The sequence below is a fragment of the Salmo salar genome, chromosome ssa21 (genome assembly GCF_905237065.1).
Source record: "Salmo salar chromosome ssa21, Ssal_v3.1, whole genome shotgun sequence".
Taxonomy (NCBI): Eukaryota; Metazoa; Chordata; class Actinopteri; order Salmoniformes; family Salmonidae; genus Salmo; species Salmo salar.
In genome coordinates, this window is record NC_059462.1 from 30,092,501 (window position 1) to 30,119,266 (window position 26,766).

General features: G+C 43.2%; 1 protein-coding gene across 2 annotated transcripts in view; it reads left to right on the forward strand.

Moving 5' to 3' along the window:
- Positions 1-25,383, forward strand: part of LOC106582087 (mannosyl-oligosaccharide 1,2-alpha-mannosidase IB) — a 140,862-nt gene extending 115,479 nt beyond the window's left edge. For both annotated transcript variants that reach the window (XM_014164819.2, XM_014164820.2), the window contains exons 10-15: positions 54-147; positions 2,492-2,607; positions 3,928-4,147; positions 4,624-4,796; positions 22,564-22,679; positions 23,023-25,383. In XM_014164819.2, the coding sequence (XP_014020294.1) occupies positions 54-147; positions 2,492-2,607; positions 3,928-4,147; positions 4,624-4,796; positions 22,564-22,679; positions 23,023-23,155 (852 nt within the window). In that variant the 3' untranslated portion in view covers positions 23,156-25,383. The remainder of the gene's footprint in view (positions 1-53; positions 148-2,491; positions 2,608-3,927; positions 4,148-4,623; positions 4,797-22,563; positions 22,680-23,022) is intronic.
- Positions 25,384-26,766: the final 1,383 nt, after the last annotated feature.

The window sequence follows — 26,766 nt, forward strand, 5'->3', positions numbered from 1 at the left end:
CTGTGTGTTCCCCTGGGTGAGAGATATATCCATGTCTCCTCTAACCCTGTTAGGTAATGCACATACGGAAGCTGCTGGCCAAAATGGAGCGACCCAACGGGCTCTATCCCAACTATCTGAACCCTCGCACCGGTCGCTGGGGACAACGTAAGTACCTCGTCTCTCTCAACTTCAGATAATAACACTGACGTGTGTGTGGGTTGAGCTCAATTCACAATTTTGGAATTGACTCCCATTCAGCTCATGAGTTCAAATTTGAATTGAATTGGCCACACCCCACAGGATGTAGAATTTGAGTGACAGGAAGTAGAATTTAATTCAGTGCAATTCAAAGAAATTCCACTCAGCCATAGAACATGAGAGTTTCATTGAATCAGACCGGTCACACTTCCAGCTACCAAAACATATATAACTTTTCTCTAGAAACAATGTTCATATACTTTTTTAACTTTGTGCTTAGAATAGCCAATTATATTTCCACCAACCATTTCATTTGGCCTGAGGGTGAACTTGAGGTTTAAACTATTGCATTCTGGGGAATGTAGTATTTTCCCCATGTTGAACAATATGTATTAACTTATAATATTTGCATATAGGTTTTCATTTTAAGAGATGGTCCTGAAAATAAATAGTTTAAACAATATTTTATATGCATGTATATAACAACATGTTTTATGTACAAGATGTATATTTGTATAGACTACACCTAATATAAAATAGAAGAAGCGTTTGAATTTCGTTTAAGTTTACTGAATTCAATTCTATTTCCTTTCATTCAAATGCAGGTGCAATGGGTGCTAGGTTATGTAAATGAATGTGTGTGAGTAGTGTGTTGTTTTTTTCTTTAATAAATATGTATAATTAGAAGCTGTTGGCAGGCGGCCTCTTAACTAACTCTGTTTATTATCCTGAATGAGAGAGAGGTTTAATTACTGTCTCTGCCTCTCACTGCTCAACCTGACCCCCCCTCCCCCACACACACACACACACACACACACACACACACACACACACACAGAGCCCTACAGTGTCTACCCCTCTCCAATGTTGTTTGCGTCGTTTTTTGTTATTTCTCTCAATCTCTCCATCCCTCCATATGAGAATGAATTATTCATTGCAACTTCTCTCTCTCTTTTGCCAGGGGAATGCCAATTTTGCATAGAAAACATTTGACTTTGTGTCTGTGAGTCTCTTCAGCTCATCTCTCTCTCTCTCTCTGCACACTTTACTGCGAGTGTGTGTCTTTGCAGGAGACGGAAGGAGGATTGTCAGTCAAAATAATGAGCAGTGTGTGACTATGGATAATCACTAAGTAATCGTGTGCCATAAAGCTATACCTCTGTGTGTGAGACATGTGAATGTATGCGTTGTAGCCATATAGAAAGTGCCAGTGTAATATCAAAGAGATGTCTGTAGGTATTTGAAACCGACCCATAGAGAGAGTGACAGACATAAAGACAGACATACGAGTAGTGTTATCGTCATAAAGTCCCAGCTGTCAACTACTATAAAACTGTCTGTTCCAGCCGCACATTTGTTAGCATTAGCTCTCCCCTGACTAACATAACACACCGCTGAAACATCTGCTGAAGAGATGCCCATCTCACCACTACACGCCTCTCCCCAGTGCTGGACATGCTACAAGCCCAGCCAGCACATTTCACACAGCATTCATTTACCATTAGCCATAAGCATTTAGGCATTAGCACAAGCACTAGCTGTGGACTAGGACCACTAATGGCTCTAGCCCCACTGCTCTCAATGACTCCCTTGGCATTGGTTAGCATCGTTAGCTTCACTGTTGGTTAACACTGCTGAGTCATAAGCTGGCTAGCTCTGTTAGCGTCAGAGCATGGCTTTAGCCAGAGGGAGGCAACTACACAATAGTAAGTCATTGCTGGCTAACAAATGAAGCTAAACAGGGTCAGGCCTCATGGGGAAAACACAATAGTCCTTCTCGTGTCTTTACTCGACTTAAACTCTACCACATTGTTTTATACTGCGGATTCATGACTCAGGGTAGTCTGTGAGAGATTGTGCGTGCGTGCGTTTCGTGCGCGCGGGCCTACCCATCTGTGTCCTCTCACTGAGTGAGAGTTGGCACAGCCTCCAGCTCACTGTAATGTGGTGTCACTGTAACTAGGCCAGCTATAAAGGCTGAATCAACTTCTACTGGGACATTGGGGACATTAAGGAGTACATCAGAGAGAGAGTAAACAACCACAATCTTCTCTGCCATCACACTGTAAGGGGGACAAAGCGTCTCCATGTCGTTTTTTTCTGTAAATTAAAAACCCCTCTCTGAAGAATAGTACTGGCTCTGGTTAGGGTTTGGAAGAAAACATCCAATGAATAAATTATCATCTTCCCCCTTTTTGTCCCTCCAACTTTATTATTTTTCTCTCCCTCACTTTGTCCCTTTTTTCCCACCCTCTCATCTTTCTCCCGCATCCCTCTCTTTCTCCTCCTCTCTCTCTCTCCCCCCTTGTAGACCATACATCAGTAGGAGGTCTGGGGGACAGTTTCTATGAGTACCTGCTGAAGGCCTGGCTCATGTCAGACAAGACAGACACAGAGGCCCGCAAGACCTACGACGACGCCATTGAGGTACGCACCACCCTTACCTGGTCTCCATGGAGACAAGCCACCTTTTAAATGGTCTCCATGGAGATGGATCACCTTTACCTGGTCTCCATTAAGATGGCTTTGATTGACATACACACAGCTGTGTTTCAACTATCCTACCCTGAATTAGCAACTACCTTGCTCTATATCCTTATGACCAGATAGTTAGGATTGCTCCTCAACTCCTCAAAGTACTTTAACTGCAGTGTACTGGGCTCCATCTTTGCATTTTAATCAGTGAGCGATTTAACAGGAAGTAGATGCCTGGACTCTGTTGCCAGTTATTGACGTTGATTGATCAAGTACATTATGTGCCAGGGAAGAGGATGGATAGAAGATTCTGCTGCTGCTCTCAAGGACTGAAGCTGAGGACACTTAAACAGCTTTGTTCCTGTTCCCTCTACTGTGAGAGGGACTAACTACCTGTCCTCTATATTTCTCTCTCTCCTCCCTAAACCTACACACACCTACTCCTTCTACCATCACCACCACCCACACATCCTGCTCCCTAAACCTACACACACCTACTCCTTCTACCATCACCACAACCCACACAACCTGCTCCCTAAACCTACACACACCTACTCCTTCTACCATCACCACCACCCACACACCCTTCTCCCCAAACCCACACACACCTACTCCTTCTACCATCACCACAACCCACACACCCTGCTCCCTAAACCCACACACACCTACTCCTTCTACCATCACCACAACCCACACACCCTGCTCCCTAAACCCACACACACCTACTCCTTCTACCATCACCACCACACCCTGCTCCCTAAACCCACACACACCTACTCCTTCTACCATCACCACCACCCACACACCCTGCTCCCTAAACCCACACACACCTACTCCTTCTACCATCACCACCACCCACACACCCTGCTCCCTAAACCCACACACACCTACTCCTTCTACCATCACCACCACCCACACACCCTGCTCCCTAAACCCACACACACCTACTCCTTCTACCATCACCACCACACCCTGCTCCCTAAACCCACACACACCTACTCCTTTTACCATCACCACAACCCACACACCCTGCTCCCTAAACCCACACACACCTACTCCTTCTACCATCACCACCACCCACACACCCTGCTCCCTAAACCCACACACACCTACTCCTTCTACCATCACCACCACCCACACACTCTGCTCCCTAAACCCACACACACCTACTCCTTCTACCATCACCACCACCCACACACCCTGCTCCCTAAACCCACACACACCTACTCCTTCTACCATCACCACCCATATCCTTTCCGCATCTCCTTCCAGGCCATCGAGCGCCACCTGATCCGTAAGTCCAACGGCGGCCTGACGTTTATCGGGGAGTGGAAGAATGGCCACCTGGAGAGGAAGATGGGTCACCTGACCTGCTTCGCCGGGGGGATGTTCGCTCTGGGAGCCGACGGCTCACCTGACGACAAGGCTGGACACTACCTACAGCTGGGGGCTGAGATCGCACACACCTGCCACGAGTCCTACGACCGCACTGGTGAGATGGAGAAACACACACCTAAACTTATAGGGATATCAAATGAAGTTTAGGGATAAATGGTAACTTATTATAGGGTGGTTTGGTTGCCATGGATTTTAGTTGTCGCCAAATGAATATAAGCATGATGGTGAATCAGATTTTGTGTGAGCTTAAAATAATGATGTTGTTTTTTTTTTAAGCAAGGTTACCTGATCTTCCTGAAAGTGAAGTTTTAAAGTGATGATATTTCCTAGTTTTATCCGGCGGTCTCTTTTTATGAACTTGTGTTCTGTTCCCACACACAGTGACAAGGCGTGCAGAACAAATCTGTCTGCTTCTTGATCACCGAAATCGCTTCCCATTACATTCTAACTCCAAACATTTCATTGGCAGGAAATGTGTTGTGTACTTATTGCTCAACCAGGAAAATCAATGGATATAGAATCTATTTTGTATATATATCTATCCATCTCCCTCCCTCCCTCTCTCCATAGTGTTGAAGCTGGGCCCAGAGGCCTTTAAGTTTGACAGTGGTCTTGAAGCAGTGGCGGTGCGTCAGAATGAGAAATACTACATCCTGAGGCCAGAGGTCATCGAGACCTACTGGTACATGTGGAGGTTCACCCACGACCCCAAGTACAGGCAGTGGGGCTGGGAGGCAGCACAGGTGAGCCACTGGAAAATCACTCACTAGCAATTACTACTACCATATGTGACCGACCGGCTTGATCCAGTCTTATGTAGCAAAATTTGAAATGGTGTTTTTTACATTGAATAAAAGTAGAGACTCAGAGCTAGAAAATGAAATATCATACACTACAGTTGAGGAATACTGGTAAAGTCATTCTGCTTTGGAAGTTGATTAACTTGTAACCTCACTTTTGAGCAAATGGTCCTTGAATATTTTGGTTAATCTACTGGAATGCTCTTCTTTGTCTTCACCCATTCAGAATCGTTCACACCCTCTTAAGCCTTATCCCCACCCATCTCTTTAAGGATTCACATGTGAGGCCATGTACTAAGCAACCAAAGATTTCAAGACTAAAGACTGGTTTATACTACATCTATCGACAGTTGTCGCAGTGACATCATGAACATTCTACTGTCGTCCAACATCAAACTTGTCGTTATGAAAAAGTATGAACACAAAAACTACAGGCTGCATGACATCAGCAGCCTGGTGGTCCAAAACAGCATAACTAGTGTATTTTAACACCAATAAACCCCCACACCATCACACCTCCTCCTTCGTGCTTCACGGTGGGAACCACACATGCGGAGATCATCTGTTCACCTACTCTGCATCTCACAAAGACACAGTGGTTGGAACCAAAAATCTCAATTTTGAACTCAGACCAAAGGACAGATTTCCACCGGTCTAATGTCCATTGCTCGTGTTTCTTGGCCCAAGCAAGTCTCTTCTTCTTATTGGTGTCCTTTAGTAGTGGTTTCTTTGCAGCAATTCGACCATGAAGGCCTGATTCACACAGTCTCCTCTGAACAGTTGATGTTGAGATGTGTCTGTTGCTTGAACTCTGTGAAGCATTTATTTGGGCTGCAATTTCTGAGGCTGGTAACTCTAATGAACTTATCCTCTGCAGCAGAGGTCACTCTGGGTCTTCCTTTTTTTGTGGCGGTCCTCATGAGAGCCAGTTTTATCATAGCACTTGATAGTTTTTGCGACTGCACTTGAACGAACTTTCAAAGTTCTTTACATTTTCCAGATTGACTGACCTTCATGTCTTAAAGTAATGATGGACTGTCGTTTCTCTTTTCTTATTTGAGCTGTTCTTGACATAATATGGACTTGGTCTTTTACCAAATAGGGCTATATTCTGTATACCAACCCTATCTTGTCACAACACAACTGATTGGCTCAAACGCATGAAGAAGGAAAGAAATTCCACAAATTAACTTTTAACAAGGAACACCTATTAATTTAAATGCATTCCAGGTGACTACCTCATGAAGCTGGTTGAGTGTGCAAAGCTGTCATCAAGGCAAAGGGTGGCTACTTTGAAGAATCTCAAATCTATTTTGATTTGTTTTACACTTTTTTAAGTTATTACATTATTTCATAGTTTTGATGTCTTCACTATTCTTCTACAATGTAGAAAATAGTTTTTTTGAATGAGTAGGTGTGCACAAACTTTTGACTAGTACTGGATTTCAGTCTAGCAAACCAGGCAACTAAAAGCAACTTTCTAAACAATTTTTTGGTTAGTTTCTAGCTTGTTAGCTAACTAGCTAATGTTAAGTATGCTGGCTAGCCAGTTCAAATAATTACCATATCATATAGCTGACAATGTCTTCACTTTAGCTCATTTGTCTTCATTATTACAGGAAAATAAACTCACAACAAGATCATTATTTACAAGTTAATGGCGAGCCAATTATAGAAACTAACTTACGGTTGTGAGTGTGATGTAATAAAAGCAGGGCGTTCATATGTAGAATTTTAGAACTTGGACACTGTCTCATTGGCCTAACGTTATATCCTAACTTGACTTTGGTGCAGGTCATGTTCCTTCACATTACCATCTCTGGTAAACACATACTATATCAAATAAAATCAAAGTTAACTTGTCACATGCACAGGATACAGAAGGTGTAGTGAAATGGTTACTTGCACAGTGGAGTCTTTTGTTTTAGAGATGTAGCTAGCTAGCTAGCTAAACCATAATCCCACCGCATAACGTTACTACCCTGCATGAATCTGCAGGTAGCTAACCAACCAGGTTCAATGTTAGCTAGCTAGCTAACATTAGGCTATAAATAGCAATGCAAATGGCTCTGAGATTCAAATAATATTACTACACAGATTATACACATGACGTTAGCTAGCGAGCCAGTCAGCTAAATTTAGCTAGCGAGCCAGCAGGCTAAGCAGAAACTTAGTCTAGCTAGCTACATTTTCAGATATTCTGTCTTACCCGTATACATGGATGGACACTTCTCCCTCTCTGTCACGGATGCCATGGTTGCCCTTAGTTTGAAGATGTAATCTGGAGACAGGTGTTTTATATAACAGCCTTCTGTGTGTTCTCTTTTCGACTCCCTCTTCATATTTGCAATCAAACGCCAGAATTTTCTCCATCTCTTTTGCTATTGTACTCTAATGCCACCGGGTATTCCACTGATTTGAAAACTCGATCCTCCAGAAAGTGGAGAGCAACACTTTTGCAGTTCTCCTACGTGATATCTTTCAAAAAAGCCGCGTTAGAAAGGATTACCTACACATACTGACCAGCTCATGTTATAGACAGACGCATGCTACATGGCAGACCAATCCAAACTCATCGTCTTTTTCTGTGGCTAAATCAACTAGACTCGAAATGTAACAATTGTATTTGTATTTACAGATGACATACAAGTTTGTTATTAAGGCACATGAAAGTTCACATGTTCCAGAAGGCCTTTCTAGCCAAAAAAACACCTTTTGATTTAAAAAAAATCTTACGTTCAAATGCCTCTCCTGTGAGATAGTCACGTGCAACATACGCCTAGTTTCCTGAAACTAGTCACACGTTTCCATTATGCGTTTACCTATCCATCCATGCCCAATCCCTTATGAACCTGTAGCACCTAGCAGTACCTTCTCTGCTTGTCAGACGACTCAAACTGAATACTTCCGCTGCTCTATGTTCGCTACATACTTCAGTCTGAGACTGCCATCGTTGAAGTCATTTGTGGTAATGTCAAAATTAGGGGTGTTGTACAAACAAAAGTTAACAGCAACTGGATCATCTCTAACCAATCAGAGTAATCAAAGCCAATGACACATTTTGAAAAGGCCACTTTACCCACGTGTGTTCTGGCTCTGGCCCAACCCATCGGTTTCTAGGACCAATCATAATGGTTAGAATGTGTTTGTGTTCTAGAACTTGTCGGGGAGATACTCAGATCCAAACTAATTGCAGAGAAGAAACTAACGTCCGTGGGCCTGGCGTAACGTTTGGCCGGAGCAAGGAGTTTGGGTAGCCAGGCAACTTCTCTGCATCAGTGTAGATCTGAAAGAATTGGATAAGTGCGTCGACCCATTGCAACTGTAAAAGGAGAGCGGATCAGTGTGTGATCACACAACAGACTAATGCTACTTGAGAAAGGAGCATTTACTGTTCTCATCTTTTTTCTCTCTCCAGTTATCATCCTGTTTTTTTCATATCTGTTCCCTACTGAGGCTTTTATTTTCAAAGGTCAAATTGAAACACTCTTCTGCCTCCTTTCTCTCAATCCTCCTCTCAACCACTTTCACTCTGCTCTCTCGTTCTCTCTTTCTCTGGCTTCCCTCCACTCCCCCTCTCCCCCTCCTTGCCACCACTCACCCATCGCATCTCTCTCCCTCTTTTCTTCTGTCCGTCTTTCTTCCCTTCTCCTTATCTCCTCCTTTTCCTCCTCTCTATCTATTCCTGTGTGTGGAGTGTGTGCGCTGCCCTCTGGCTTTTGGTAATGTGTGTTTGTGTTGGTGCTCTTGAGAGCTGTTGTGGGTCTGAATGCAGCCTCCCTCAGCCTGAGTGATTGAGTGGAGATGGAGGGAGTGCACTTCTTAATTCTTCCACTACTGCTCCTCTGCACCAGACACTCCTCTTCCTTCCCTCTCCTCCTCTCTCTTACTCTTTCATTTTCACTTGCTCTCATTTTCTATTTGCTCTGTCTCTTTCTGCCTTCATCTTCTTTCTCTCTTTTGAACAGAACCTTAGCTTTGCTTTTCTTTGTGTCTATGGCACTCTCTCCCTCGCGCTCTGTTGCTTTCACCCTCTGTCATGCCCCTTTCTCTCCTTCTCTACCTCTCATAAAAAGCACCAGACAGGTTCTACACAGATTTTGATCTCCCTACCTTTCTCTTGTGCTACACTCTGCTCCTGGACGATCAGCTCATGTTTGATCACACACACACACACACACACACATTTTCCGTAACTACATGGAGTAGAAAACCTGGGCATGCCCCCTGGGATTTTTTGTTGTTGCAGAATGAGCTCTATTTTGGTGGCCTCTAGTACCTTCTAATGCCTTGATTCCATCCAAAATACACAGTTAAATTATTGAATACTTTACCTCCCAGATTGGTAATATTGCGTAGAAAGACATGACTTTACAATTAAAATTACTGAAAATGTATGAATTCAGTGTTTTAGTTTTGCATATTGTTGTGGCATAGGCCTATATAATCAGGACTATTTTCTCAGTAAGATAAACTTTTTTAACATTAAACCTCTCTTCTCTTGAGATTAAAGTCATATTTACAGTTTTGCTGCAAGATATAAATTGCCACATTGATGTTTGTTATTCAAATTATGCTCTGTGGACACTTAGGGTAAAGAAACCAATGTGTCATTTTGTAATTTGGGTGAATTATCCCTTTAACAGCTTGGCCTGTCAATCAATCACTGTGGGTAGGGTTGTCAGAGGAGGGGGCAGGATGTTTGTGAGTCACAGAGTTGGTAAGGTTTCAGACCTGTCAATCAAACACTGTGGGTGGGAATTTGAAGGAAGGCAGTAGATTAGTAATCTAGTCAGAAAAACAAGTCTAATCTACTAGCGGTGTAACGGTGCAGGTATTTGTACCAAACTGTTTGCTATGGGGACCTCGGTTCGGTCCACACTGTGAGCCCAAAATAATACAATACATAAATGTTAGAATAATTTGTATGTGTTAGAATATTGACTAAAGTGTTCCACTCTGAAATTGTAGGATAGTTGTGAAATGTTTGAGAATCATGAGAAGATAAAACCAGGATGTGGGTAGATCTGTTAGTATTGTAATACTATGATGTTATATTCTTTAGTAGGGATGTAAACAGAGTGAAGTTGTAGAGTAGATAATAGAAAATCATTAGAGGGTTTCAAACCAAGAGGGTCCCAACGGGGGAGGGGAGGTGAAAGCCTTGAAGAATGTGACAACATTTATGTTTCTTTGTGGTTAGTGGAAAAGTACTGGTTGTTTGAGCAGGGAGTGGTCTAAAGATAGGAATGTGTATGTGTATGTTAAAAGGACTGGGTCCTCATTTTAGACTTTAGAGCTCTCATGAATAAAGATCTGTGAACCTTTTTTATAAAATCTGAGACTTTGCCCAGTTATTAGTGAACCCAGGGTCTTACAAACCTCGGTGAATTGGTTAAAGATTAAATGCATTATTGGAATTGAAAATTCCCTTAACAATAAAACAAATATTTACAAAATAAAAACACTACACCTATATGCCATGTATTCGCTGCCTTATAGGCCTATGCCTCTTGAGTAAATCTGGGATGATGAAAAAAAAAAAAAATAATTCTGCCTATTCCGTTAAAACAACTCGAGTCTTTGCACATGTTGTAATCAAAATTCTAATCTTATTTGGTGCATTTCAAACTGTCCTTTTGTGAGGCGCAACCAGGAACTAGTTCTGTACGATGGCGAGTGGTGGATAAACCAGAATTGGAGGATCCTCCATCATTGTTTGGGAACATTTTGGCTTCCAACTAGATTACAACGGCGATGGACAGAGTTGTGGATAAAACGTTAACATTATGTCGCCACACTCAACGAGAATAGCCTATGCAGCTGCCAACACCTAAAATATTTTGACACATTTACACTAACATCACCCCAGTATACTGGAGCAAGATGGAAACGCAAAGAAACAACACCACAACATCGCCTCTCCTCTGCATTTAAGCAGCCTTAGGCAACTGATTCTAACCAGGGCAAAGAAATTATGAAAGCGATAGGTAGGCTATCTTTATATATACAGTACCGATCAAACGTTTGGACACACCTACTCATTCAAGGGTTTGTCTTTATTTGTACTATTTTCTACATTGTACAATAATAGTGAAGACATCAAAACTATGAAATAACACGCATGGAATCATGTAGTAACCAAAAAAGTGTTTAACAAATCAAATATATATTTTGATTCTTCGAAGTAGCCACCCTTTGCCTTGATGACAGCGTTGCACACTCTTGGCATTCTCTCAACCAGCTTCACCTGGAATGCTTTTCCAACAGTCTTGAAGGAGTTCCCACAAATTCTAAGCACTTGTCTGCTTTTCCTTCACTCTGCGGTCCATCTCAATTGGGTGGAGGTCGGGTGATTGTGGAGGTCGGGTGATTGTGGAGGTCGGGTGATTGTGGAGGTCGGGTGATTGTGGAGGTCGGGTGATTGTGGTCTGAATACTTTCCGTGTGTGTATGTATATATGTGTGTATATATATATATATGTATTAGTCAGCAGCAGGTCACAGTGAAATCAATATCAGGCACTGAGCAGGCTGTTTCTGAGTGGGTGGGGAGGGTGAGGGCTGGAGAGTGAGTAGTGGGGAGGGCCGGAGGGGTTGGGTTTGTGTTGAGAGCACTGGTTGAGAGAGCTCTGCAGGGGGCTGCTGAGTCTCGTGAGTGAGATGAGAGAGCAGCACAAGCACACATCGTGACAACCTTTTACCAGTTGTAGGTAGGCTATTTAGATTGTCATTATAGAGACATCTATTTCCAACCATTTTTCTATAAAACATATTAACGCATTAGAACTGATGCACATCAAGAAATGACGGAGACAAAGCACTGGAAACCCACTTTAGGTGCACTAGAGCACTTTAGATATATTTGCTTGGGGGTGGTTTTAAGTAAACGGTATTCTAATGTCGACTTTGATTATGGCAAACCATATCAAGCGAAGGGTTTTACGCATGCTCAGTTCTTGGGTCTCGAGCTCTGCGTGAGAGGAAATTTGAAATGAAAAGTTATGGATATCCCTCGTGTGCTTCTGTTATGGGGGGAAAGTCCACAATGAAACTGACATTAAATGTGGAGAATGATACATTTGCATCTGTTGGCTATCAAGTAGCCTATTAATTTCTATGCCATTGTAGGCTTCTGTAGCCTACCATTTGATACACTAAATATGTTGTAATTACAATATCGCTGGAGTCGTTGCAAATCAGTTTGTGCCACTTGTGTAGGCTACCTGGAACTGGCAAGTGGATTTAATAAATAGCCTAGAAATTCTGTTTATTGTTGTTGAAGCCTTGTCTTAGTATGCTATTATTAATGGCCATGTTTAGTTAATTAAATTGGAAGTTATCAATTGTGATCATGGTCACAGCTCTATCACAAATGTATCATTCTCCACATTTAATGTCAGTTTCGTTGTGGACTTTTCCCTGAAATGAGATTTAGGCCTATCAGGGGCTATTTAAGCTACCTGCATCTAGCTCAGAAAAAGTTGAATTACAATCATAAACCCAGATTGTAGTCAGTAGCCTATGCCTTTTGAAATGACAAGTCAATCTTGCAAATAGGCCATTTATAATGGTTTTAGTCTTGATATCTGGCACATAATAACAGCACAATTGCCAGAAAATAGGCTAACATTTTTCAGTGTTTCTTGAACAGATATTTCGAGATCCTCTGTCCAACTTTAATCACTCAAACTATCCTATCGGATTTATTTGTAGTTATGCAAATGCACAAACATTTTATTTACAATCATTGGATTGTTTAATAAGGGCAAATATATATTTTCTCTTGCTACATATTCAAATTCCTTTAACCAGTGGTGTATTGTACTTAAGAAAAAATACGTTTTGGTACTACTTACGTAGTTTTTTTGGGTATCTGTACTTTACTATGTATATTTTTGACTACTTTGACTTTTACTTCACTACATTCCTAAAGAAAAGAATGTACTTTTTACTCCATACATTTTCCCTGACACCTAAAAGTACTCGTTACATTTTGAATGCTTAGCAGGACATGAAAATGGTCCAATTCACACACTTATCAAGAGAACATCCCTGGTCATCCCTACTGCCTCTGATCGGGCGGACTCACTAAACACACATGCTTCATTTGTAAATGATGTCTGAGTGCTGGAGTGTGCCTCTGGCTTGCCGTAAATAAAATAAAAACAAGAAAATGGTGCCATCTGGTTTGCTTAATATAAGGAATTTGATATGATTTGTAATTTGACTTTTGATACTTAAGTATATTTTTGCTATTACATTTACTTTTGATACTTAAGTATATTTAAAACCAATACTTTCAGACTTTTTTACTCAGTAGAATTTTAAATTGGTGACTTTCACTTTTACTTGAGTCATTTTCTATTAAGGTAGCTTTACTTTTACTCAAGATTGACAATTGGGTACTTTTTTCACCACTGCCTTTAACCTCACGTTAAGCTCGCAATAATTTATATTTTTATGGAAAACCGAATTTTGCCTCTACGTCATTACAAGCTAGGTTGATATTCTCTCGATAATGTTATGGAAAAATGGTTTATTGAATAAATGTGGCAACTCCTTGCTTGCTGCGCACCCCAAAAAAATGGGCTAGTTTTCAGGCTTTGTGGACAGGTTTTGAATGGTCATTGGACTAGAAATTTCAGTTAGACCTGGCAACCCTGCTGACAAGTCACTTTAGCGGTCACTGGGAAGTCTCAACATGGGCTTTGAATCTTAGGAAAGTAAAAACAAGATGTTTGGACATATAACTAGATTTATGAATAGCAAAGGGATATAGGAGATTGACTTTATTAAGTCAGTTTGACACCTTTTGTAAACTGGTCAACACTGCTGTTTGGTCATCAATCAAACCACAGTAAATAGCCGATGTGCACCGGCTCCGCAGCTGGCTATAGCATAAGCCTATGAAACATACGAAAGAAAATAAATGAATGTGCCACAGAACAATAATTATGTTGATTTCAACTCATCTTTACCACTTACATGGAATAAGTAAATTCACTCACAGGAGACGATGAAGAAGCATCATGCTCACCTTCTTCTGTGAAAATAAATTTGATTGCAGCCAACCACAGCGCACAAAAATAAGAGGTACCGGGAGGTGGGACAGACAGCAGACTGACCAACCAGCAATGTTTCCTTGTCATCCCTCACTTTGTGACTGACAGGCGCATGTCTTATCAAATCAAAAGTGTATTTGTCACATGCACCGAATACAACAAGTTTAGACCTTACATTGAGATGCTTACTTACAAGCTCTTAACCAACAAAGCAGTTTTAAGAAACATAAATGTTAAGTAAAAATAGATATGTAAAAAAAACTATACTAATTAAAGAGCAGCAGTAAAATAACAGTAGCGGGGCTATATACTGGGGGTACAGAGTCAATGTGCGGGGGCACCGGTTAGTCGAGATAATATGTACATGTAGGTAGAGTTAAAGTGACTATGCTTAGATAATAAACCGAGAGTAAGCAGTGTAAAAGAGGGGGGCAATGCAAATAGTCTGGATAGCCATTTGATTAGCTGTTCAGGAGTCCTATGGCTTGGGGGTAGAAGCTGTTAAGAAGCCTTTTGGACCTAGACTTGAAGGTCCGGTACCGCTTCCCGTGCGGTAGTTGAGAGTGGCTGGAGTATTTGACAATTTTTTCTAACAACGCCTGTTATAGAGGTCCTGGATGGCAGGAAGCTTGGCCCCAGTGATGTACTGGGCCGTACGCACTACCCTCTGTAGTGCCTTGCGGTCAGAGGCCGAGCAGTTGCTATACCAGGCAGTGATGCAACCCGTCAGGATGCTCTCGATGGTGCAACTGTAGAACTTTTTGAGGATCTGAGGACCCATGCCAAATCTTTTCAGTCTCCTGAGGGGGAATAGGCTTTGTTGTGCCCTCTTCACGACTGTCTTGGTGTGTTTGGACCATGAGTTTGGTGATGTGGACACCAAGGAACTTGAAGCGCTCAACCTGCTCCACTACAGCCCCGTCAATGAGAATGGGGGCGTGCTCTGTCCTCCTTTTCCTGTAGTTTACAATCATCTCCTTTGTTTTGATCACGTTGAGGGAGAGGTTGTTATCTTGGCACCACACGGCCAGGTCTCTGACCTCCTCCCTATAGTCTGTCTCGTTGTCGGTGATCAGGCCTACCACTGTTGTGTCATCGGCAAACTTGATGATGGTGTTGGAGTCGTGCCTGGCCATGCAGTCATGAGTGAACAGGGAGTACAGGAGGGGACTGAGCACGCACCCCCGAGGGGCCCCTTGTTGAAGATCAGTGCGGCGGATGTGTTGTTACCTACCCTTACCACCTGGGGGCGGCCCATCAGGAAGTCCAGAATCCAGTTGCAGAGGGAGGTGTTTAATCCCAGGGTCCTTAGCTTAGTGATCACTAGAAGATGCATATCGTTCGTTCTAGCAGGAGACACCTATGTGGACTTTTCTGACTAGCGAATTAAACCGTGAAACGTAAATGAAAAGAAGCCTAGTTCATTTATGAAATGAAAAAAGTAGTCGGATGACAATTAGTCTGTTATCGGCTGTCTAGCCGACAGACAGCGCTCATGGAAAACACTGACTCACACACATACACACATACTCTTTTACCTTAGACTCTGGGTAGTAGCTCCTAGGCACCTTACCTTTCTAATTCCTAAACGTGACCATTAGTGAAATAAAATCTTAGATCAGTGTCTAGGGGATCCTTCATCCAACTTCCTATGAGCGTGTGTGAGTCATTTGTTTTGAGGTTAGTTGTGCCCAGCTGTTGTAGTGCACAGCCCTCAGAAATGAGCCCAGCAGAGAGAAGCTGTGTATACACACACACACACACACACACACACACACACACACACACACACACACACACACACATAGCCTTCTTCTCCAGGTAGAAGAGAAACAGACACAAACAATGCTTTATTAGCCCAGATGGTACTAGGAGTGGAGTCTAGTTCAGGTGTGCATGTATGGATGGATAATTTTGGTGTGTGTGTGTGTGTGTGTGTATAGGTGGTCTAGCCCAGTCCCGAAGTACAGATGGAGGTCTGGGACGCTGCAGTGTGTCTTCAGAAGGACACACATCGGATGCAGTGTTCCATGAAAAATATAAGAGTTCCAACCAATGTTCCTTCGAAGATGCGCGCGGGTGCGCAGCTCCCCTGAAGCACAAGATTAAACTTCACTCAACGTGGGAACTGTGGGAATTGTGATCGAATCAACGCAATATTAGCCACTTTCACTGCAACATACCGAAACAAAACTAACGATGCAAGAGATTTTGTTGTAGGCAGAACGCATCAGAGTAGGATTCTATTGCATTGACAGGCACGACTCTACACAGACCGGTCGGCCTATATGCAAATAGACCATTGCCACATATGGATATGTGCCATTCACTTTGAACTGGACTGTTTTTACAGCATGAGCGGTCGTGAGTAGATGCGCTTGTTTTGAGATCAAAGCAAGAGCTGCATGTAGTGACTTGTGCACATTTGTTAATATCCTTTGCTGGTTGGTGAGTTATTAGTCCAGTAATAGCTCATTTGTAGTCAGCAATAGGGGAGATTTGCTTCCTACAAGAGCACACAGCGTTAACATTTCTAGCCACCTTTGAAAAGCAAGTCAGGTAAAGAGCTTTTTTTGTCTTGAAGGGGCAGTGTTGCATTTTGAGACGGGCTTAAATAAGCTAAGTCACCAATAGGCAGAGGGTAGCAGCATTTGTCTGATTCTCTGTAATAACGGTATGGGAATAATAATGCATTTTATTTTATAAAGTGGTTTCTTGCATCAAAAATCGGTCACCTCGTCTGAAGGACAAGTGGATAAACAGGTTAATGGCATGTTTTTTTCAATTGAAATGTAGGCCTACATTGAACACCACACATTTGCTGCTGCTGTAGGCTCAATGATAGAACAGCTACTTCAATGTAAAAATGTTATACGATGCATTTTCTCCATTGTTTTTGATGGTAGGCCTACATTATCATTTAATAGCCACAGTAGCCTACTTGATCACTGTTAAAACTAACTCAAAGCAGTACAGCCTGTGTTCACAGTAAACACGCGCCTGAAGTTGCAGAGTATTTTCACAACGCTCAAGTTTGCGCTCAGCAGACCTGAAAGTTGCTCAGTAATTAAAAACATTTGTGGGAACATTGGTTCCTACTCCTTCAGAGGGATTCTGCTGACAGCTACTGACTAATAGAGGGACATTTAATAGAGAATGAGACAAGGACAGATTCAGAGTGAGAGAGAGGAGCAAACTCATCGTACTCTGTTTTGATCCACCATATTTTACACTTCCTTGAATTACGTGATAAGACGCAGAGGAGTGAAGAACAAGAGATTAAAAAGAAGATCGATAAAATCTGTCTGGACACTTTAAAATAGAAATACCCTGTGCCTTGTGAAGTCACAGACCCAGACATTAACTTCAAATCTAAATTAAAGGCATTGATTATATAGACTGGCGTGGTGATGGATAGAAAATGTCTCCTCCAACCTTCCCTTAAACAAAAAACGGCAATGGAATAAACATCTACCCATATCCTGACTTAACTCTTTAAACTTGTGGTATTGGCCTATATGGGTAGGGTTAAATTGAAATGTTTCTTACAGAAGAAATATGAAAGGCATATGCATAATCATGGTAGCAATTAAAAGGGAGCAGTTTCGATATTATGGAGAAAAAATATTAGAATAAAGGTGGACACAACCGTTCACCTGACACAATCCTAACATTACACTGTTGATTGGATGTGCTTTTTACATTTACTGTACTTTTCGCCCCATTTGTTGACAAAAATCTGTTAATACTCTGGATATATTCGTAAAATGATAGGGGCAGGTGAATTTTTTAAAATTTACATTTTTATTTCACCTTTATTTAATTTAACAAGGTAGGCCAGTTGAGAACAAGTTCTCATTTACAACTGCGACCTGGCCAAGATAAAGCAAAGCAGTGCAGATGATGATGTGCAAGTAGAAATACTGGGGTGCAAAAGAGCAAGAGGATAAGTAACAATATGGGGATGAGGTAGTTGGGTGTGCTATCTACAGATTGGCTGTGTACAGGTACAGTGATCGGTAAGCTGCTCTGACAGCTGATGCTTAAAGTTAGAGAGGGAGATATAAGACTCCAGCTTCAGTGATTTTTGCAATTCGTTCCAGTCATTGGCAGCAGAGAACTGGAAGGAAAGGCGGTGAAATATACCTTCTGGGGCGCTTGCTACGGGTGGGTGTTGCTAGGGTGACCAGTGAGCTGAGATAAGGCAGGGCTTTACCTAGCAAAGACTTATAGATGACCTGGAGCCAGTGGGTTTGGCGACGAATATGTAGTGAGGGCCAGCCAACTAGAGCATACAGGTCGCAGTGGTGGGTAGTATATGGGGCTTTGGTAACCAAACGGATGGCACTGAGTAGAGTGTTGGAGGCTATATTGTAAATGACATCTCCGAAGTCAAGGGTCGGTAGGATAGTCAGTTTTACGAGGGTATGTTTGGCAGCATGAGTGAAGGAGGCTTTGTTGCGAAATTCGGAAGCCAATTCTAGATTTAAATTTGGATTGGAGATGCTTAATGTGAGTCTGGAAGGAGAGTTTACAGTCTCGAAACCTAGGTATTTGTAGTTGTCCACATATTCTAAGTCAGAACCGTCCAGAGTAGTGATGCTTGTCGGGCAGGAGGGTGCGGGCAGCAATCGGTTGAAGAGCATGCACTTAATTTTACTAGCATTTAAAAGCAGTTGGAGGCCACGGAAGGAGTGTTGTAGAGCATTGACGCTCGTTTGGAGGTTTGTTAGCACAGTGTCCAAAGAAGGGCCAAATGTATACAGAATGGTGTTGTCTGCGTAGAGGTGGATCAGAGAATCACCAGCAGGAAGTACGACATCATTGATATATACAGAGAAAAGAGTCGGCCCGAGAATTGAACCCTGTAGCACCCACATAGAGACTGCCAGAGGTACGCACAACAGGCCCTCCGATTTGACACACTGAACTCTGTCTGAGTAGTAGTTGGTGAACCAGGCGACGCAGTCATTTGAGAAGCCAAGGCTATTGAATCTGCCGATAAGAATGCGGTGATTGACAGCCTTGGCCAGGTTGATGAAGACGGCTGCACAGTACTCTTTTAGCGGTTATGATATCGTTTAGGACCTTGAGCGTGGCTGAGGTGCACCCATGACCAGCTCGGAAACCAGATTGCATAGTGGAGAAGGTACGGTTGGATTCGAAATGGTCGGTGATCTGTTTGTTAACTTGGCTTTCGAAGATTTTAGAAAGGCAGGGCAGGATGGATATAGGTCTATAACAGTTTGGGTCTAGAGTGTCTCCCCCTTTGAAGAGGGGGATGACCGCGGCAGCTTTCCAATCTTTGGGGATCTCAGACGATACGAAAGAGAGGTTGAATAGGCTAGTAATAGGGGTTTCAACAATTTCGGCGGATAGTTTTAGAAAGAGAAGGTCCAGATTGTCTAGCCCAGGTGATTTGTAGGGATCCAGATATTGCCGCTCTTTCAGAACATCAGCTGTCTGGATTTGGGTGAAGGAGAAGCGTGGGTGGGGCTTGGGCATGTTGCTGCAGGGGGTGCTGAGATTTTGGCTGGGGTAGGGGTAGCCAGGTGGAAAGCATGGCCAGCCGTAGAAAAATGCTTATTGAAATGATCGATTATCGTAGCTTTATCGGTGATGACAGTGTTTCCTATCCTCAGTGCAGTGGGCAGCTGGGAGGAGGTGCTCTTATTCTCCATGGACTTTACAGTGTCCCAAAACTTTATGGAATTACTGCTACAGGATGCAAATTTCTGTAGCAATATACTGACTGAGTATAATGGTTCCTGACTTCCCTGAAAAGTTGCATATCGCGGGGACTATACGATGCTAATGCAGTACGCCACAGGATGTTTTTGTGCTGGTCAAGAGCAGTCAAGTCTTGGGTGAACTAAGGCTATATCTGTTCTTCGTTCTACATGTTTTGAATGGGGCATGCTTATTTAAGATGGTGAGGAAAGCACTTTTAAAGAGCAACCAGGCATCCTCTACTGACGGAATGAGGTCAATATCCTTCCAGGATATCCGGGCCAGGTCGATTAGAAAGGCCTGCTCGCTGAAGTGTTTTAGGGAGCGTTTGACAGTGATGAGGGGTGGTCGTTTGACCATGGACCCATGCAATGAGGTAGTGATCGCTAAGATCCTGGTTGAAGACAGCAGAAGTGTATTTAGTGGGCAAGTTGGTCAGGATGATATCTAAGAGGGTTCCCATGGTTACGGATTTAGGGTTGTACCTGGTAGGTTCCTTGATAATTTGTGTGAGATTGAGGGCATCTAGCTTAGATTGTAGGATGGCCGGGGTGTTAAGCATGTCCCAGTTTAGGTCACTTAACAGTATGAACTCTGAAGATAGATGGGGGTAATCAATTCACATATGGTGTCCAGGTCACAACTGGGGGCTGAAGGGGGTCTATAACAAGCGGCAACGGTGAGAGACTTTTTAAAAGTAGATGCTCGAATTGTTTGGGCACAGACCTGGATAGTATGACAGAACTCTGCAGGCTATCTCTGCAGTAGATTGCAACTCCACCCCCTTTGGCAGTTCTATCTTGTCAGAAAATGTTATAGTTAGCGCATGGGAATTTCAGGATTTTTGGTGGCCTTCCTAAGCCAGGATTCAGACACGGCTAGGACATCCGGGTTGGCGGAGTGTGCTAAAGCAGTGAATAAAACAAACTTAGGGAGCAGACTTCTAATGTTAACATGCACGAAACCAAGGCTTTTACGGTTACAGAAGTCAACAAATGAGAGCGCCTGGGGAATGGGAGTGGTGCTTGGGGCAGCGTGGGTTAACCTCTACATCACCAGAAGAACAGAGTAGGATAAGGGTACGGCTTAAAGCTATAAGAACTGGTCATCTAGTGCATTCGGAACAGAGAGTAAAAGGAGCAGATTTCTGGGCGCGGAAGAATAGATTCAAGGCATAATGTACAGACACGGGTATGGTAGGATGTGAGTACAGTGGATGTAAACCTAGGCATTGAGTGACGATGAAAGAGGTTTTGTCTCTAGAGGAACAATTTAAGCAAGGTGATGTCATCGCATGTGTGGGGGGGTTGGAACAAAAGGGCTAGCTAAGGCATATTGAGCAGGGCTGGAGGATCTACAGTGATATAAGACAGTCACTAACCAAAACAACAATAGACAAGGCATATTGACATTAGGGAGAGGCATGTGTAGCCGAATGATCATAGGGTCCAGTGAGTAGCTAGGCGAGCTGGAGATACGGCAATTCAGACAGCTAGCAGGCCGGGGCTAGCAGGATAGCAGATGGGCCTCCGGGGGACGTCGCAACGGAAGAGCCTTTTATGTCGGCAGACCAGTAGTGATGCATCGGCGGGGCTCCGTGTCAGCAGTAAAAGGGTCCAGGCCAATTGGCAAAATAGGTATTGTAGCCCAAGAATTGGCTGATGGACTTCTTCAGCTAGCTGGGAGATGGGCTTAGCTCCAGGCTAGCTCCAGGCTAACTGGTGCTTGCTTCGGGACAGAGATGTTAGCCAGGAGTAGCCACTCGGATAGCAGCTAGCTAACTGCAATGATCTGGTGTAAAGCTTCAGAGCTTGCGGGGGGAATTCGGAGAAATGGTAGAGAAAAATCAGTCCGATATGCTCTGGGTTTATATTGCGCTGTGCAGACTGGCAGGTATTGACCGGGCTGAGGCTGGCTGATGTCCTAGTTAATGGTGACCGCTAGCTGTGGCTAACTGACTACTAGCTAGTAGCTACTTAGCTGGCTTGCTTCTGATGGGGGTTCCGGTTCTAAAGTGTAGAAAATAGCAGATCCGTACCACATTGGGTGAGGCGGGTTGCAGGAGAATTTGTTCAGTCCGTAGAAGGAAATTGAGATTAAAAATATATACGAAGAAAACGATATATACACGGGATGGGACAAGACAAAACAGACGTCTGACTGCTACGCCATCTTGGAACATAAGACAGAGTTTGAGTCAGTGGACTAACTGGTGTCTCCAAGTGGCCACACACCTCTCCAAAGTGGGCACAGTTCCTAAGTCATTTCATTGCACTTTTATGACTCAAAGAAGAGTACAGTCTTTGTGTTTTCACAAGGCAATTCAGAGAAATTGTAGTTTTGGTGCCCATAGAAAGGAGTCAACAGTGCATTCAGGTACATGTTCCACAGCTAATTTTCTTCACAATAGACAAACATTAGGCTCATTCTGTTCAGAACAACCCAGGGTATGACGCCATGTCATCTTTTAACTGTGCATCAAACATAGTGATCATAAACGTTGACACTGTTTCTGACATGAGTTTTATGATATGGAAATGTGAAATGCACATTTGGACCCATGAGTTCATTGCTTGCTTGTATGACATCAAAAATCTAAATACATTGTCATCTTAATTTACAGCGTTTCCCTCACTCAGACAACAAAACGTGCAAATGCTGCCCAATTAGCTGCAGGGATGGGGGCAACTTCTTGTCGTGTGCGGTGCTCAAGTTCGGAACGTTTGTCAGTCAAAACCCATACAGCGCTGTGAAGCACAGAGCCTGATGTAATTTATAGCATGTTACTGTACAGCCATTGTGTTCCAATTTAGGCACTTATCAGTGCCAAATCTGCCATTTTCAACCCATATATAGGTTAGAGTGTAAAGGGCTAATGTATGGTGATTAACAGTGCTGCTCTGTCACCCCCTCCAGGCTATAGATAAGTACTGCAGGGTCAGCGGGGGGTTCTCCGGGGTCAAGGACGTCTACTCATCCAACCCAACCTACGACGACGTTCAGCAGAGCTTCTTCCTGGCCGAGACGCTCAAGTAAGTCCTCAGCCATTTTGAATCAAGACTGCCCACCCAATAGCTCTCGGGTTGGCCAGCCCCTGTTCTAGGGTGATATTACACTGGTTGTTGTTTTAGGATGAGGTGGAGTGGATGGGGCAGCTCCCCTGTGTCCTGTTCATTCACTTCCAATTAGTTTGAGATGGGGATGCACTGGAACTGTGTGCTCTACTACCCTCTGCTGGTGACTGTTTATTGCTGTTCACATTGTCTCACCTGTACCATACAAATAGCACTGATGAACAGAATAGAGCAGCTGAATATTGTCTGCTCTCTCCCTCCTCCTTGTCTTTCTACCTCGCCCTCCCTCTATCTTGTCCAGGTATCTGTACCTGTTGTTCTCCAGTGATGACCTGATGCCTTTGGAGAGCTGGGTGTTCAACACGGAGGCCCACCCTCTGCCGGTACTGCACCTGGCCAACCTCACCCTCCCAGGGAGCCAGGCCCAGCGGTAGAGACCAAGGGTCCTCCAGGGGACCAATGCCTCCCTGCCTCCATCTCTCCCTCTCACTACTACAGACTGCAGAAGGAGAGAGCTCAGACCATTGTAGAGTGGAGGGGACTGGAACAATAGCCTCTCTCTCGCTCCCTTTCTTATTCTTTAATTCTCTCGCTCTCACTTTCTATAGCTCTCTCTGGCTCTCTGCTGATCAGAAGGACGGTGGGTGCGTTCAGCTTTTGTGGTTGCCCTCGTAATGTGACTTTTTTGTCAGGAGGCTTGATTTGTTTTGACCAAACTGTCTCATAACGGACGCACACAGGGGCGAGAGAGGGTGTATGGAGTCTGAACGAACAAACAGACACTCTTCTCTGAAGGGATATGTAGATCCCAGACAGAGTCAGACTGACAGTAAAACTGAAGACTATGCGATCAGTGGGGTTTGTTGATTGTTTTTTTTTTTTTCATTCTATCTTTTGGACGCTGATTGGCGGGGACACAACAATGTGACCCTCCTGGTCCGTCTGCCATTTTCTGTTTACTGTCTTGACCTGGAACTGTATCAGTGTTGCTTTGTGGATAGGAGCAACGGCTTAATGCGTCCCCCTCTGGCACCTTTCTAAAGTGGGCCGGTGAAATGGAATTGATATCCCTTGCGTTCTCTATGCTACATTCTGCCATTTCTGTTCTTTCTCTCTGTTTATCATTCTCTCTTTCCATCTCTCATCATTAGCAGGTGACATACTGTAGCTTAGCCTGGCCTCAAATCATTTTGTTGCTGCTATTCAACCGATGCTGCTTCTCTCTCTCCTCTCAACCTTGTCTTATCACTCCATTCCACCTCCATCTTCTCTTTCTTGTCATATTTCTTCACTTCTCCAGTCACTCCTCTCGCCTGGTCAATTTCTGTTCCTGTCTTTCCATAAATCACTAACACTCCACAGGCAAATTGGACAGGTCTTGATTTGGCCGTGATTCTTGTCTGCTGATAAAATGGCCCCCGTGGATAAATTGTTATGCACTTTGTTGTTTGGATTACCGAGAGGGAAAAGGGAGTGGAGTTACAGCACTGTAGGAGCTGAAGACACAAAGCCCTCCATTTATTATCTCTGTGTCTTTGACTCCTTTTAAAATGACTGACATGGAGCCATATTGTTGCTCTAACACTACTATAGCCTGGAGTTTTTCCCGTTCAGGAACAACTCCCCACCCTACTGATAGGGTTCTACCTAAACATATTAGGACTTGGGCTCCATCACCTGTGCAGTGAGTATGTTGAATGTTATGCCATTCATTCTCTATGGGCTGTGTTCTTAATGGACCTTTTGTGTTTCATATGAATGTTGTTTCTGCAACAGTAGATGGAACAGAAGGAACTCTGCTGTGTTCAGTGAGGAATCTGTGATTGGTGCATTGGAGTGGATGGGGATATACTTTAGGTTTAGGGAACTGAAGGTAACACTGGGAAATAGAAATGTACCCTGGAAGAAATACCATTTTTGTTGGAAGTATCAATTAATTTAAAGCCTTATCAAGAGTTGCTATGTGTGATGCCTTTGGCCAATACTTTTTTTATTTATTTTTATTTTACAAAATGTTATTCATACACAAGCTCATACACCACAAGCTCATACACCAGTCTGCTAGAAACCCAGCTGTCGCTCTAGCAGACCCATGATGATGAAGGAATAGTGATGATGATAATGTTGGGATTGGGCTGATTACAGAACCACTCACCTTGCCAATCAATAAAGCCATACTATATTTGTGTTGCTGCTTAGCTAATTGGTTGGTTTCAGTCACAATTTCTCATGTCTTGAGTACCACCTCCTGTACAACACTTGTCTCACTCTATTCCTTTTTCCTCTGTCACACCCTTTCTACTCATTCCTATCCCTCCAGCTTCTATTCCTCTCTTTCTCCCCTGCTATTGCTCCCTCTGTCCCCATCTGTCAGCAGCTCAGTGTCTCCCTCCTCGTGGTGGTGGCAGTAGCAGCAGCCTACTGGGGTAGAATGGTATGAAGTATGTTTATCACCTCCACCTCACTCTCTGACATCCTCACTCTGACATCATCACTGCTTCCTGTCTGGGGAGAAAGCCCAGGCGTTCTTTGGCACTGTCAGTCGCCGGGAGGATGTTGATTTTGAAAAAAGTGTTCCGTATTTGTATTTTTACTGAACAAAAAAAGACCTGTAAATATGTTTAAAATGAGACAATAAAGATGTTATGAAAAGTGAACAGAATAACTAAAATGGTGTCTTGGTAATGTGTGTTTCCTGTTGTTCGCTCTGTTTCCTTATCTAATGCATTTACTTGCAGGATTTAGCTTGCGGTGCTCAGCACCTTTTTACCATACCTTTTTATAGAATGTTTATAGAAGGTGAAGTCAAGTCTTCTCTTTCAGCTCCTGTCCTGAGGGGGGCAGTCTTGCTTAATATCCAAAATACAAACATCAATTCAACAGCTAGTAAGGCTTAACAATAACGTTTCATTGATTTCAAAGATTTTAAGATTCTATTCGAGACTTTGAACACCCAAACTGTGATCGGACACTTGGCAGGGATGATTTGTGTTATAATCCCAGTATCTAAAGACTAAAGTTTACTGTGCTGTCCCTCATATGTGGTACTGCCTGGGATGGGAATTACCGGAATTGCAAAGAGGATTCCTGCGCACTTTATCTTTGCATGTGTCGTTGATTGTCTGTTTACGTTTCAATCTAGGACCTTTCTGCCCCAGTCAGTCTGCTGTGCCCTGCTCTCCATAATGTTATCTGAGTATGAAGCCGTTAACAGTTACAGGGAGCAGCAGGTCATAGTCCTGGCATGGAGCCTCTGCCCACAACACCACAGCATGGCACACTACGCTCTCTCCCTGTCATAACGCTGTTAATAGAAGACAAAACAGCATGTCAGTGCAGAGATATTATTTTTTCACAGTTTTGTGTTTTGTTTCTGTTCATCTAAGTGATTTGATCAGTTCAGTAATGTTTCTTCCATCTGTCCAAATTGGGATGGCGGCCTCTCCTGCTCGCATCCACCCCTCATTTCTCAGTCTGTCATCAGTTGGCGTGACAATGGGCTGACAGGTCAGGATGGCTAGGCAGAGAGCAGGGCCTGACCCTTGGACATCCATCTGACCTGAGGAGAACCCTTGTGTCATATGGTTTCCAGATAACGATCTTCAGACATACAGGCCGCATCTTAATAGTCTAAAATGGCTTCCTCTTCATCTGCACGGATCTGAAATCACAGGATAGGTGAAAGCACTATGGTGTTTGCATACTGGTGATTTTCTTCCACCTTTCCAGGTCTTTCAGATCACTGCAGTTCAAGGAAAATAGATAAATAGAAGAAACAAGCCACTTAAGACTTGAGATGCACTGATGTACTGGTCCAGATGGCCAGAAAGAGAACTGGCAATAATGCAGCATAGCAAAACACATGAGTAAATTTAAGCCTTGTCTGTTTCTAGAAAGCCTTTCAATTACATTATAAGGATATATCTGACTGTGCTCTTGAAGAAGGGACTAGTTGGATGTGGGTAATAAAGAAGCTTAGGAAAATATTTGGGCATAGATTTCTATTGCTGGTTATGTGTGCACTGGTTGCTCCTCTAAATGTCAT